This window comes from Canis lupus, chromosome 11, assembly GCF_048164855.1.
Source record: "Canis lupus baileyi chromosome 11, mCanLup2.hap1, whole genome shotgun sequence".
Classification (NCBI taxonomy): Eukaryota; Metazoa; Chordata; class Mammalia; order Carnivora; family Canidae; genus Canis; species Canis lupus.
In genome coordinates, this window is record NC_132848.1 from 15,450,527 (window position 1) to 15,464,770 (window position 14,244).

At 36.0% G+C, this 14,244-nt stretch overlaps 1 protein-coding gene across 2 annotated transcripts in view; it reads left to right on the forward strand.

Moving 5' to 3' along the window:
- The window catches only part of TBC1D15 (TBC1 domain family member 15), a 68,447-nt gene that overhangs the window by 20,230 nt on the left and 33,973 nt on the right, over positions 1-14,244 (forward strand). For both annotated transcript variants that reach the window (XM_072843280.1, XM_072843281.1), the window contains exons 2-4: positions 4,481-4,579; positions 5,185-5,259; positions 11,003-11,141. In XM_072843280.1, the coding sequence (XP_072699381.1) occupies positions 4,481-4,579; positions 5,185-5,259; positions 11,003-11,141 (313 nt within the window). The remainder of the gene's footprint in view (positions 1-4,480; positions 4,580-5,184; positions 5,260-11,002; positions 11,142-14,244) is intronic.

Genomic DNA, 14,244 nt, shown 5'->3' on the forward strand with positions numbered 1-14,244 from the left:
TTAACATAAAGTTCTCAGCTTTTCCATATCTCATTCTCTTTCACAAGTAATCTCTGTTAAAGAGTGTCCTTCTGGAACTTGTTCTGGGTATTTTACAGAGATTTAGAGAAGCTTTTAAAAAAATATAAATGTTATCGTACTGTATATAATTGGCAGTTTTTTTCATGTCTGTCTGTTCATTTCATCTATCATATCCTTTTTAAACTCCTGAATAGTATTCCTCATAGAATGATTATCCCAGGATATATTTGATCATTTCCCTCTGTGTGGATATGTAGATTCATACCGTCCCTTTCCTTCTTTCCTCCCTCCCTCCCTCACCCCATCTGATATTATAAGTAGTAGTACTGTGAATAGTCTTAAGCATATCTTTATACGCATATGTGAATAAATCAGTGTACTTTAAAAGTTTTTATAGAAACTATATAGAATTGTCTCTCACCGCTCCCCAACTCATATTGTCCCCATTCTGCCTTCTGCTTAATGCTGGTCTGGTGCTTAACTACAATTTCATTGAAGGCTGTCTTGGGTTTTTTGAGATCAGAATTTCTCGGTGATCTTGATTACTTAGAAGGACTCTTTTCTTGACACATAACTTAATACCACAAGTGACTAACATAACACAGGAATAATAGTAAAAATAATGTGGTGCTTCATAACATAGTGGCTAAGAGTATAGTTTTCTGGTATCAGATTGCCTGGATTTTATTTTTTTAATTTATTTTTTTAAAGATTTTTATTTATTCATTCATGAGAGGGAGAGAGGCAGAGACACAGGCAGTGGGAGAAGCAGGCTCCATGCAGGGAGCCCCATGTGGGACTTGATCCCAGGACCACGGGATCACACCCTGAACCAAAGGCAGAAAGACGCCCAACCACTGAGCCACCGATGTCCCAGATTGTCTGGATTTTAATCTGCACTCTGCTTCTTAACCATTCCTTACTGTTTGGGTCAATGATTTTAGGCAAGTTATTTCATCTCTTTCAGTTTTCTCACTAACTCAAATGGGGTTTCCATTCTAATGGTGTAGAACCTTTGGTTCTACATTCCTAGGGTTGTAGGAATTCAGTTATCACATGCGGAGTTCCTGGTGCATAAGTATTCCATAAATGTTAGCTAAAAACAGGAAGATGCATACTCATTGACATTCATAACCAGGGCTTGATGGTGATGAGTTGTGATGGTGCTTGTCTTGCATTGTTGGTCCCCATGCTTTTCTGAATAGTGATGTGTTTGTATTAATAAAAGATCATGTATGTATGAAATATCCAGGGGCACTTGGGTAGCTCTCAATGAAGTATCTGCTTAGGTCATGATCCTGGGGTCCTGGGATTGAGCCCTGCACCAGGCGCCCTGCTCAGTGAGGAGTCTGCTTGTCCCTCTTCGTCTGCCTCATCTCTCTGTTTGCATTCTCTCTCTTTCTCTCTCTCAAAATAAATCTTAAGAAAAAAAAAATCCATACTACCCAAAACAGTCTACAGAACAGTGAAATCCCTATCAAAATACCAACATCATTTTTCACAGAACTAGAATAAATAATCCTAAAATTTTTATGGAACCACAAAAGATCTCAAATAGCCAAAGCAGCCTTAAAAAAGAAAAAAAGATTGGAGATATCACAATTCCAGATTTCAAGATATACTGCAAAGCTGTTGTAATCAAAACAGTATGATACTGGCACAAAATAGACCCACAGATTGGAAGAACAGAACAGAAAGCCCAGAAATAAACCCATGTCAATTAATCTTCAACAGAGGAGGCAAGAGTATGCATTGGGACAAAGACAATCTCTTCAACAAGTGGTGTTGGGAAAACTGGACAGCTGCATGTAAAGGAATGAAATGGGACTATTTTCTTATACCATACCAAAAATAAATTCAAAATGGACGAAAGAAAAAAAAACAAAACAAAAAAAAAACAAAAAAACCAAAATGGACGAAAGACCTATATATGATATCTAAAACCATAAAAATCTTAGAAGAGAACACAGTAATTTCTTTGACTTTGTAGCAACATTTTTCTAGATATGCCTCCTCAGGCAAACAAAACAAAAGCAAAAATACACTATTGGGACTACATCAAAATAAAAAGCTTATGTACAACGAAGGAAACAATCAACAAAGGCAACCTATAGAGGGGAGAAGATATTTGCAAAAGACATATCTGATAAAGGATTAGTATCTAACATATATAAAGAACTTATACAACTTACCACCAAAAAAATGAGATAAAATGGACAGAAGACATGAACAGACATTTCTCCAAAGAAGACATCCAGATGGCCAACGGACACATGAAAAGATGCTCATCATCACTTAGCATCAGGGGAATGCAAATCAACACTACAATGAGGTATCACCTCACACCTGTCAGAATGGCTAAAATCAGCAACACAGAAACAACAAATGTTGGCTAGGATGTGTAAAAAAAGGAACTCTTGTGTACTGTTGGTGGGAATGCAACCTTGCGCAGTCATCGTGGAAAACAGTGGAGGTTCCTTAAAAAGTTAAAAAGATCTACCCTATGATCCAGCAATTGCAATATTGGGTATTTACCCAAAGAATACAGAAACACTAATTCAAAGGGATACATGCATCCCTGTTTTATAGCAGCATTATTTACAACAGCCAAAATATGGAAGCATCCAAGTACCCACTGATAGATGAATGGATAAAGAAGATGTGATATACACCCCCTCACACACACAATGGAATAGCACTCAACTATAAAAAGATGAAGTCTTGCCATTTGCAGCAACATGGATGGATCTTGAGGGTGTAATGCTAAGTGAAATAAGTCTAAGAAAGATAAATACTATATGATTTCACTCATAAGTGGAATTTAAGAAACTAAACCAAGAAGAGAACTGGTGGCTGCCAGAGAGCAGGTGGGTGGGGGATGGGTGAAATAGGTAAAGGAGATTAAGAGTATACTTATCATCATGAGCACTGAGTAATGTATAGAATTGCTGACTTATGTTTTACACCTAAAACTAATATAACTGTATGTTAATTATACTGGAATTAAAAGAAAAAGGGTCTACATAAATAGAAACTATGCTCTAGGGGCACCTGGGTGGCTCAGTTGGTTAAGCGTCTGCCTTTGGGTCAGGTCATGATCCCAAGATCCTGGGATTGAGCCCCGTATCAAGCTCTCTATTTGGTGGGGAGTCTGCTTTTCCCTGTCTTCTGCAGGTCCCTCTGCTTCTCTTCCTGCTTATGTTCTCTCTCTCTGTCAAATAAGTAAAATCTTAAAAAAAAAAAAAAAGTATACTCTCTTCCAAACTTATGTATGTCAAAAGTACTTGGTCTCAAAGTGATTATTTTATTTCTCTTATACTTATTTTTCATAATGAAAAAAATATTTTAATGGTTTGAAATGGGTCCCAGGAATGGAACATTAGTTTATAATATTATGCTTATAGAAAATAAGACTTGATTTTACATGGTTCAGTTTACTCAGGAATTAACTTCAGTCTTCCTTATATTCCTTTAAGACATTGTTCAGGATCATGTCTTAATCATATTTGTATAACTACAGTCTTTTGCATGCTTTTACATATAGAAACACTCAGTAAATATTTGTGTACATGAACAACTTTAATCATTCCCAGAAGTCCTTATATTGGGTCTTTAAAATTCCCATATTATTCCCTGAATTTCTATGCTCCTGTGCTCCAAAAACATACCAAGATGATTTTATAGTAAAACAGATATAGTTCTAAGAATAGTTAGAAAGCATTGATTCCTTATTGTATTTCATCTGTTCTTATTCTTGAATATCTTCAGGTCCTTTTTCAGTTTGAACCCAAAATCTTGCTTTAACATTTGTTAATAATGTATTTTAAGTGGAATTTGCTTGAGACACATAGCAAGCAATTAGTGTGACATCTTTGTTTATGGAGAAGATTAAGATTGTGATCATCACTAAACCAACAAACTTCCATACAGCGAACTTCCTTCAGTTTATCTTAGTTTGAGGTGATCTTAGTCCTGAGTGGTATTTTTAAAAATTTATTTTGAATTTTTATTGATTTTATTCATGAGAGGCATGAGAGGGAGGCGGGACATCATCCCAGGGATCCCAGGGAGATGCTCAACCACTGAGCCACCCAGGTGTGCCCCCTTGAGTGGTATTTTTAAAATAATATGTTTATATATGGAATTATCAGAAATGTGGTTCAGGCATTATACAAAAACATCTAATTTTTTTTAAAGAAATGTTGAAAATAGGGATCCCTGGGTGGCGCAGCGGTTTAGCGCCTGCCTTTGGCCCAGGGCGCGATCCTGGAGACCCGGGATCGAATCCCACGTCGGGCTCCTGGTGCATGGAGCCTGCTTCTCCCTCTGCCTATGTCTTTGCCACTCTCTCTCTCTCTCTCTCTGTGTGTGACTATCATAAATAAATAAAAATTAAAAAAAATGTTGAAAATAGTACTAAATAATAATGGTTTGGTTAATTCTTTTCTTGTTGTTTCAGATTATATATGAACAGGAAGGGGTCTATATTCACTCATCTTGTGGAAAGACCAATGACCAAGACAGCTTGATTTCAGGAATATTACGTGTGTTAGAAAAGGTATGTTTTTAGTGAATAATTTTATTTGATAATTGCTTATGGCAATAGTTTATCTTTGGGGCATCATCAGTAAGTTTGAATTTCATGTGTAAAGTGAAATTATGTAATTGAACAGTGGTTGTAAATTTAATATTAAAATGATGTTAAAAATACTTTATTTGAAATAATTAACTTAATAAATAATAATAAAATAAAATTTTTTATTTTTTTATAAATAATAAAGAAATTTTATTTTTAAGTAATCTTTACACCCAGTTTGATGCTTGAACTCATGACCCCAAGATCAAGAGTCCCATACTCCACCAACTGAGCCAGGCAGGCACCCCAGGGGAAAAAAAAATACTTTAGATGGGCCATAAAATGGCATGGAATATTACAAAACTTACATAAAACTTGTTATAATAAACATTTCTTGTAATGAAAAATAATCAGAATTTAAAAATCTATGTAACGTCAAATAGTGGTTTGCTTCTGATATTGCATGTTTAAAATTCTAGTATTTAAGAGTTTAAAATTTCATTTTGGGGTCAGGGAATTAAAAATAGGTAACTAAAAATGTAAGATATTGCTGAATAGTAAATATAGTCCATATTTTCTTTCTCTAGGATGCTGAAATAATAGTGGACTGGAGACCACTGGATGATGCTTTAGATTCTTCTAGTATTCTTTATGCTGGAAAGGTATTTAAGAAAGAAAGGGTGTGGCTAGAGGGATGCCATTTTTATGTTTATTTTTTTGTTTTTATTGTTCAATCCTGTATTCATTTATTCATTCCAGTATAAGGAATACCATTTTTATTTTTTTATTTTTAAAAAATATTTATTTATTTATTTATGATAGACACACACACACACACACACACAGAGAGAGAGAGAGAGAGAGGGAGAGGGACAGAGACACAGGCAGAGGGAGAAGCAGGCTCCATGCCAGGAGCTCGACATGGGACTCGATCCCGGGACTCCAGGATCACGCCCTGGGCCAAAGGTGGGCGCCGCACCACTGAGCCACCCAGGGATCCCCAAGGAATACCATTTTTAAAATAGCTTTTTTGAAGTATATTCATATCATATTTACTCTTTTAAAGTGTACAATTCAGTGGTGTTACTGTATTTACAGAGTTGTGTAACCATCAACAATATCTAACTTTAGAACGTATTCATCCCTCCTCAGAAAGAAACTGTACTAGTGTACACCCCTCATTCCCCCTTAATCCACCCTCTTGCTACCACTAATCTACTTTTTATCTCTGAGAGTTTGTCTATTGTGGACATTTCATCCAAATGGAATCATACAATATGTCGTTTTTTGTGACTGACTTCTTTTTCTTAGCCTAATGTTTTCTAGGTTTATCCATGTTATAGCACCTCTCAGTTCATTCATTTGTTTGTTCATTCGTTCCTCCTTTCCTTGCTTCTTTCTTCCTCTGCTGAACAACATTGCCTTTATGGATATATAGTAGTCTCCCCTTTTCCGTTGGGGATACATTCTAAGACCCCCAGTGGGTGCCTGAAACCACAGATAGTAGTGAACTGTATCCATACTTTGTTTTTTCCTCCTATACATACCTATGATAAAGTTTAATTTATCAGTTAGGCAGGTGAATGACATAGGTATTGTAAAGTAGTGTTAGACTATTAATTGTATGTACATATTGTCAGAAAGTGGATCAGCTCCTGGACCATTGTTGACTGTAGGTAACACACGGTGGAAAAGAGAAACCTCGGTTACAGAGTAGTGGGGACTACTATACCACATTTTATTCTTCAGTTGATGGCTATTTGGGTTGTTTTCATTTTAGGTTAATATAAATAATGCTGATATGAAAGTATCACAAATATCTGTGTGGATATACACTTTTCTCTTAAAAACCTAAGAGTGGAACTATTAGGTTATATGATAGCTATGTGTTTGCCATTTGTTGTGTGTTGACTCACTATGGAAGGTAGAGATTTCTATTTTATTTCTAATTCACCCTGAAACTCAGGCTCAGTTCTCCACATATCTTCTCAAAATATTTAAACATAGAGATGGTCTTCAGATTTCATCCTTTTTTCTCTTAAAGATTTATTTATTTAATAGAGAGTGTGCGGGGGCAAGGAGTGGCCAGAGGGGGAGAGAGAATCCAAAGCTGACTTCCTGCTGAGTGCTGAGCCTGACCAGGGGCCCTGAGATCATGACCTGAGCTGAGTCACCCAGGTGCCTCCAGATTTCTCTCAGAGGCTTCTTACAAGCTCTTTGTGAACTGGTTGTTGCCCTTTTGGTTTGCTGTGTAGCAATGTCTTCATTCTTTTTACCTCTTCCCCGTATTTTTATCTCCCATTTTGTATATTCTGTGCTGTCTTTTTTTTTATTAATAATAAATTTATTTTTTATTGGTGTTCAATTCGCCAGCATACAGAATAACACTCAGTGCTCATCCCGTCAAGTGCCCCCCCTCAGTGCCCGTCACCCATTCACTCCCACCCCCCGCCCTCCTCCCCTTCCACCACCCCTACCCCTAGTTCGTTTCCCAGAGTTAGGAGTCTTTATGTTCTGTCTCCCTTTCTGATATTTCCTACCCATTTCTTCTCCCTTCCCTTCTATTCCCTTTCACTATTATTTATATTCCCCAAATGAATGAGAACATATAATGTTTGTCCTTCTCCGATTGACTCATTTCACTCTCTATGCTGTCTTCTCTTTTGGTTTGCTCCACTGTTTTTGTGCAACTTTCGTGCTTCTGAGAAAAAGGGTGCATGGGAGCAAAAAAATTTCTTTTTTTTTAGACTTTTCTATCCTAATTCTGAATTGATAGCTTGGCTTGCATAGAATTATAGTTGAAAATATCCCACATATTTTTAAACATTATTGTCCTACGTTTGTCTGGTTTCCCATGTTGATGTTAAGTTTAATACATTCTAACTCCTGATCTGTTGTATGGTTTTTTTTTTTTTTTTCCGCTTTAGAAGCTTGTATGATTGCCTCTTTGTTTCTAGTGTTCTAGATGTCCTTGTAGTAGCCTTTGTGGTTCTTTTTATCCATTGTTTTAGATACTTGGTGGGCTCTTTTAATATGGAAACTTGTATCTTTTAGTTATTAGGAAATGTTGAATTATTTCAGTGATGATTTTTTTTTTTCTGCTCCATTTTCTGTTTTCTTTTTTTCTGGAACTCTTTAGACCTGGACTGGTCCTCTAGGTTTTTAATCTTTTCTTTCCTGTTTTATAATTCTGTATTATTTTCTAGGAAATTTCTTCATTTTAATCTTTCAGTTCTTCTATTGCCTTTTTTCATTTTTGCTATATTTTAATTTCTAAGACATCTTGTTCTAAGTATCTTTCAATCCTTTTAAAAGTAGCATCCTGTTCTTTGTGGATAGATCTTTCCTTATTTCTACGAAGTTTATAGGTAGTTTTTAAGATGTTTTTATCTCTTTATAATATAGTTCCTTTAATTGACTTTTTTCCCCTTGTTTCAATTGGGACTTTGTCTTTTGTATAGACACTTACTTTGATGTTTGGTGGTTTTTGTGGTGGGGTGCTTATATTTAACAGCAGACAGAAAAAAGTAATCGACTACTCTGTAGGTATCCCTGATGTTAAAACTAGATCCTTTCTCTTGGGCTAGTCATTTGAGATTCCTGAGATTCCTGCAGATTCCTGCCTGGAGAGGGTATGCCTGGATTCTAGTGTTCTGGGAACTGAGTGGAGCAAGAGAGCTTGGAATCTCACAAGTTCATTATATAGATGGACTTTTTTTTTTTTTTTTTTAAGATTTTATTTATTTATTCATGAGAGAGGCAGAGACACAGAGGGAGAAGCAGGCTCCCTGCAGGGAGCCTGATGTGGGACTCGATCCTGGAACCCCAGGATCACGCTCTGGGCCCAAGGGAGGCGCTCAACCACTGAGCCACCCAGGCATCCCTCTATAGATGGACTTTTAATCAATTCTTGTTTAAGGTTTTACCCTTTGCTCAGTGTACTTGGTTTCTACTAATCCTGAGATAATCTGTTTTATTTTCTCCAATGAATACATCTCCAGCCTTCTAAACTTTTGTTAGTACTCTTCTTTTTAGCTTGACCTCTATCCTAATTTTCAGAAACACTTGATCTACTAATTCCAAACTTTTGTGCTGGTAGGGCTCTGTAGATGTTTTTGGCTTTCCTCATTGATTTTATTCATTTAATTTTCCTCTCCATTTTTCAGTCTGTTTCTATTTCTTAATTTTTTTGTACCTTTATATTTCTGTTCCTACAAATTTTCCTTTTTCCCTTTTTAAGAAGAACTAAGTAACAAAACATTTTTGTAAAAGTACTCAAGTAATAGAAACAAACAACAGAAATTGAAGTTTTACTTCACTTGAATTCTGTCCCTTATCTGCCTCTGTTTAGTGTATATCTTTCTAGACTTTTATCTGTACACATTACATTGTTGATCTATCTAGACCTAGTTTACTTTCTGTGTTTCTAATTGTATATACTGCATATCGTTATACTACATTGTTTTATAACTTCTCTTTTTAATTTATTATTAAGAGTAAATAAATATTAACATTTTTCAGTTTTTAAACTATAACTGCCTGGGTGGCTCAGTCAGTTAGACTGCCTTTGGCTCAAATCCCAGGATCGAGCCCCACATTGGGTATCCTGCTCAGTGGAGAGCCTGCTTCTCCCTCTGCCCCTCACCCTGCTCATGCTCTCTCTCAAATACAAACCTTAAAAAACAAACAAACAATGGCTTAGTATTTCTTTGGGTACCCCCTAGTTTGTTTATTCATTCCTTTACTGATGGGTATTGAGATATTTTCAGTTTTTCATTTTTACAATGTTCAGTGAAAATTCTGGCATGTAGCTCTTTGTGTACATGTGTATTTCTCTAGAGTGGATGATATAAAAAGAATTATTGTAGTGACACATATGCATAGTTTGAATTTTAATAAGTAATGGCTATATTGCCTTTTTGGAGTCAGTACTAATTAATTAGCACTGTCATCAGCAGTGTGAGATACTATGTCTTTATACTGTCTTTCATATTTTAATTTTTTACCTGAATGGGGCCAAAAATTGAAATTCATTTTAACTTGTATTTCTTTTTTTAAAGATTTAATTAACTTATTTGGGAGAGAGCATGTGCATGTGTAGAGGGAGTGGCAGAGGGGGAAGGAGAGGGAGAAGGAGAGAATCTTAAGCAGACTCCATGTAGAGTGTGAGCCCAATGTGGGGCTTGATCTCACAACCTTGAAATCCTAACCTGAGCTGAAACCAAGAGTCAGACACTTAACCAACTAAGCCTGTCAGGTGCCCCTTAACTTGCTTTTCTCTGATTGTTTCTGAAGTAGAACATCTTCCTGTATGTTTGTTGCTTCGTATTTCTCCTTTGACTTGCTTGTTCACACCATTTGCTTGTTTTTTTTTTTTTTTTTTTTTTCTCTTTTGATAATTTGCCAGTTTCTAAATAGTTTGGTTGGTGCTGTTTTTGTATTCTGGATGTTTTTGTCTGCCATGTGTTTTGGAAACATTTCACCCAGTCTTCTTATCTTTAACTTCTGTGTACTTTTATTGTACAGAAATTAAATATTTTGATTTAGTCAAATTATTAATATTGAATTTTAGACTTTTGGTTTTATTTATTTATTTTTTTTAATTTTAAGTTCTGGGGGCTCCTGGGTGGCTCAGTCGGTTAAATTTGCCTGCGACTCAGGTCATGGTCCCAGGGTCCTGGGATTGGGCCTGTGTCAGGCTTCCTGCTCAGTGGGGAGTCTGCTTCTCCCTCTTCCCCCCTCCCTGCTTGTGCTCTCTCTCTCTCATTCTGTCTCTCAGATAAATAGAATCTTAAAAAAAAAAAAAAGTAAAATGTTAAGTTCTGTGGAACTGTACATGTAGATATGTGTAGCTCTCTTAGCTAATTTTGACTGAGAAATATGCAACCAATGGTGACTATTTTATTTAAGCCACCTTTAGTTATTTTCCTCAGATAACTACAAATCTACAGGTTTGGAGTGATTCTCCTGTTTATTCTCTTACAGTGATAACATGCCTGCCATATATTTAGGCATCATAGCTATATTCAAAGCAGGAGAAGGGGGAAAAGGGATGAGGCTTTTATTGGGAAAGCAAAAGCATTTCCAAAAGCCCTGCAGTTGACTTCTGCTTTTATTTCATTGGCAACCCGAACTGCAAGGAACTTTTTTCTTTCTTTTTTTCTTTTTCTTTTTCTTTTTTTTTTTCCTGCGGGGGTGGGAGTGGGAAAGTGGTGGGGGATGGGGTAAGGGGCAGGTAAAGATAGGCAAGAAAGAAAAGGATAGGACATAGTGGTTGGTTTTCCCATCAGTGATGTCTGTCACAATCTACAAACTTAATTTATGTAGACATTGAGGATATATAGTTAATTGAAATTAAATTCTGGTTGTAGTCCCTAAATATTTTATATGTTGTACATTTTTTAGGACTCTAGTTCAGTTGTAGAGTGGACACAGGCCCCAAAGGAAAGAGGTCATCGAGGATCAGAACATCTGAACAGTTATGAAGCAGAGTGGGACATGGTCAATACAGTTTCATCTAAAAAGAAGCCACATACCAATGGAGGTATGAATTAAATCTTTTGAAATCTTAAAGTGATTTTCTACAATATAATAAAAATAAAACTGCAAAGAAAATTCTTTACGGATGATTTGATTCTTTAATACATATAACTCATATTTTAGTTATATTCCCTCTTCATCTCCTTGTTTTGTTGATTGTGACTTTATAACAAAAAAAAGGCTTTAAAACCATGTGTTCTGTTTTGTAGTTATTCATGACAGAAAATAGAAACACTTCAAAAAATTGCTTTAGAGGTCTCACACATTTTTCTACAATTAAAAACAACATGTTATTTCATCCAAAAGCACCAGGGGGAGATGGAGTATACCAGTTAACCATACTGTTCTAATTTCAGTGATTATTGAGATCTACACAGTTCATTATAGTTTCCCATTTATATATATGTTTAGTGACTATTCTCTTTTATATGTTACATGTATATATTTAAATTTGTGTTGCTACTTGATTATCTGCACGTAAATAACAAAAAAGAGCAAAGCTAACAACCTGATAGATCACATATACTACACTAAATATGACTCAGGTAGGCCATCTGTGATATAGTCCTATGTATTTGTGATTTTATTTATTTATTTATTTATTTATTTATTTATTTATTTATTTATTTATTTATTTTTGATTTTTATTTATTTATGATAGTCACACAGAGAGAGAGAGAGAGAGGCGCAGAGACATAGGCAGAGGGAGAAGCAGGCTCCATGCACCAGGAGCCCGATATGGGATTCAATCCTGGGTCTCCAGGATCGCTCCCTGGGCCAAAGGCAGGCGCTAAACCGCTGCGCCACCCAGGGATCCCTGTGATTTCTTTTAGAAATAGTAAATACTTGTACAGAATTAAAATGCTTTTTTTCCCGTATTGATTAACTTGTGTTTTATAACTAGAAGGACATTTACTCTCTTACTGATTTTGGTCTGAGTTTTTTTTTTTTTTTTAAGATTTTATTTATTTATTCATGAGAGACAGAGAGGCAGAGGGAGAAGCAGGCACCATACAGGGAGCCCAGTGTGGGACTTGATCCCTGGACTCCAGGATCACGCCCTGAGCCAAAGGGAGGCACTCAACTGCTGAGCCACCCAGGCGTCCCTTGGTCTGAGTTTATAATTTATCCACATTGCCCGGATTCAGAAAAGCCTGGCCAAAATTGGTTAGAATATGTAAAGCTACATTTATATAGCTTTGTGACTCAGTAAATCTGATTTTTTTTTCTTCTTCTTCTATTTTTTTTTGGAAATCTGATTTGCATGTATGGTCTGGGAAATCATTCTCTTCTGCAATAGTTATACTTTGTACTGTATCATCTCTTGGAAACAGTGACAATTAAGTTAATAGTAATTCACAAGCTCGTGGTGAATTAAAATCAGCTCATGCTGGTGTGTTGTTGGGTTTTGTTTTGTTTTGTTTTTACTTCTTGGCGTTCTTTTTCGACTGAAAGCGAAAGTTCTTACCAGAACAATGCAAAGTATGAAGACCACAGGGTTTTAGTATATTTGGCATGTGAAGTGATTTTTAACTGCTCTAAATTAAGATCTTTAGGATTAATATATGTAAATTGTTCTTTTTTTGTTTGTTGTAGCCTAATACTGTTGAATCCTTGAAAATGAAAATAACAGGCTATAGGAAAGAGCAAAGGAGTGAGATTTCAGAATTTCATAAAAGAAAGAAGCATTACATGTGTGAGAAGAGCATAATCTGACAATAAATGTCTTTTTTAGATTAGTGGTTTTCAACTCTGGCTGCACATTGAAATCACCTGGGGAAGTTAGGCTTTTGTTAAAAATACTGATTATGTGTGTTTTTTTTTTTAAAAGATTTTATTTATTTACTCATGAGCGACACAGAGAGAGGCAGAGACACAGGCAGAGGCAGAAGCAGGCTCCCTGCAAGGAGCCGGACACGGGACTTGATCCCAGATTCTGGGATCACGCCCTGAGTCGAAGGCAGACGCTTAACCGCTGAGCCACCCTGGCGTCCCGATATGTGTTTCATCCTAGTGAATTAATCAGACTCTGGGGATGGAGACTGGGTATTTGTATTTTTCAGATGCTGTAGTGTTGATTTTAATGTGCAGAATTGAGAACCTGTGTATAGCTTTAGAGGTTATCAAAAACCACAGATATAAATACTGTTTATACGGCTTTGGCCATGCATTGTGACTTATAAAGTGAAGAGCCTTTATTTAGCAATTACTGAAAGTTAAGGATACATTTTCTTTTTTTCCTGGTATTTAAAAAATTTTATAAATGTGTTTAGCAGTAGAAAATAATATTGAACATGGTGTGATGCAGTATACATACACATGCACATACTGGACAGAGCAGGAGTTATAAAGTGCAGAGCCTTCTGTCCTGTCCCTTCTTCTCGTAGACTATCTCATCTGATTATATTTCAACAGAAATTCTTCCTAAAGGAGATTTTTTTTTTAGATTTTATTTATTTATTCATTTTATTTTTTTTTTGAGAGAGCGTGTGCGTGCATGAGCACAAGTGGGGGGAGGGGCAGAGGGAGAAGCAGACTTCCTGCTGAGCGGGGAGCCTGATATGGGGCTTGATCCCACACCCTGAGATCATGACCTGAGCCAAAGGCAGACTCTTAACCACTGAGCTGCCCAGCCACCCTGAAAAAAGGAAATTTTGAGTTAACTCTTGGATTTATTAGTTTTCCTTTGTGTAACCATTTCTATTTCTCGTTAGCTATTGGTGGTGGACTAAATTGCAGATTTCTTTTATGTTTACTTGATACTAAGTTATTCATTTATTCAGTGCATCTTTGAGTACCTACTATGTGCTACCTACTCTTCTAGGCATTGGAGATATAATTATGAAGAAAATAAAATTCTTGTTCTCATGATGTTTAATTATATTCAAGTAAAGGGACTTCTAGAATTGACTTGTTAATGTTTCTTTGTTTATTAGAGCTTCAGGTGAGGAAGTGTGTAAGGCATTTAAAAAATTTCAGATGTGATGTGTTTCTTTCACTAACATGGGAAAAATCTATGTAAAATTTTTACTTTTGAAAATGCACAAACTCCTGATAATTCATATAGCTTGCATGTATTTATATTCTCCATATGATTTTCTTGCATT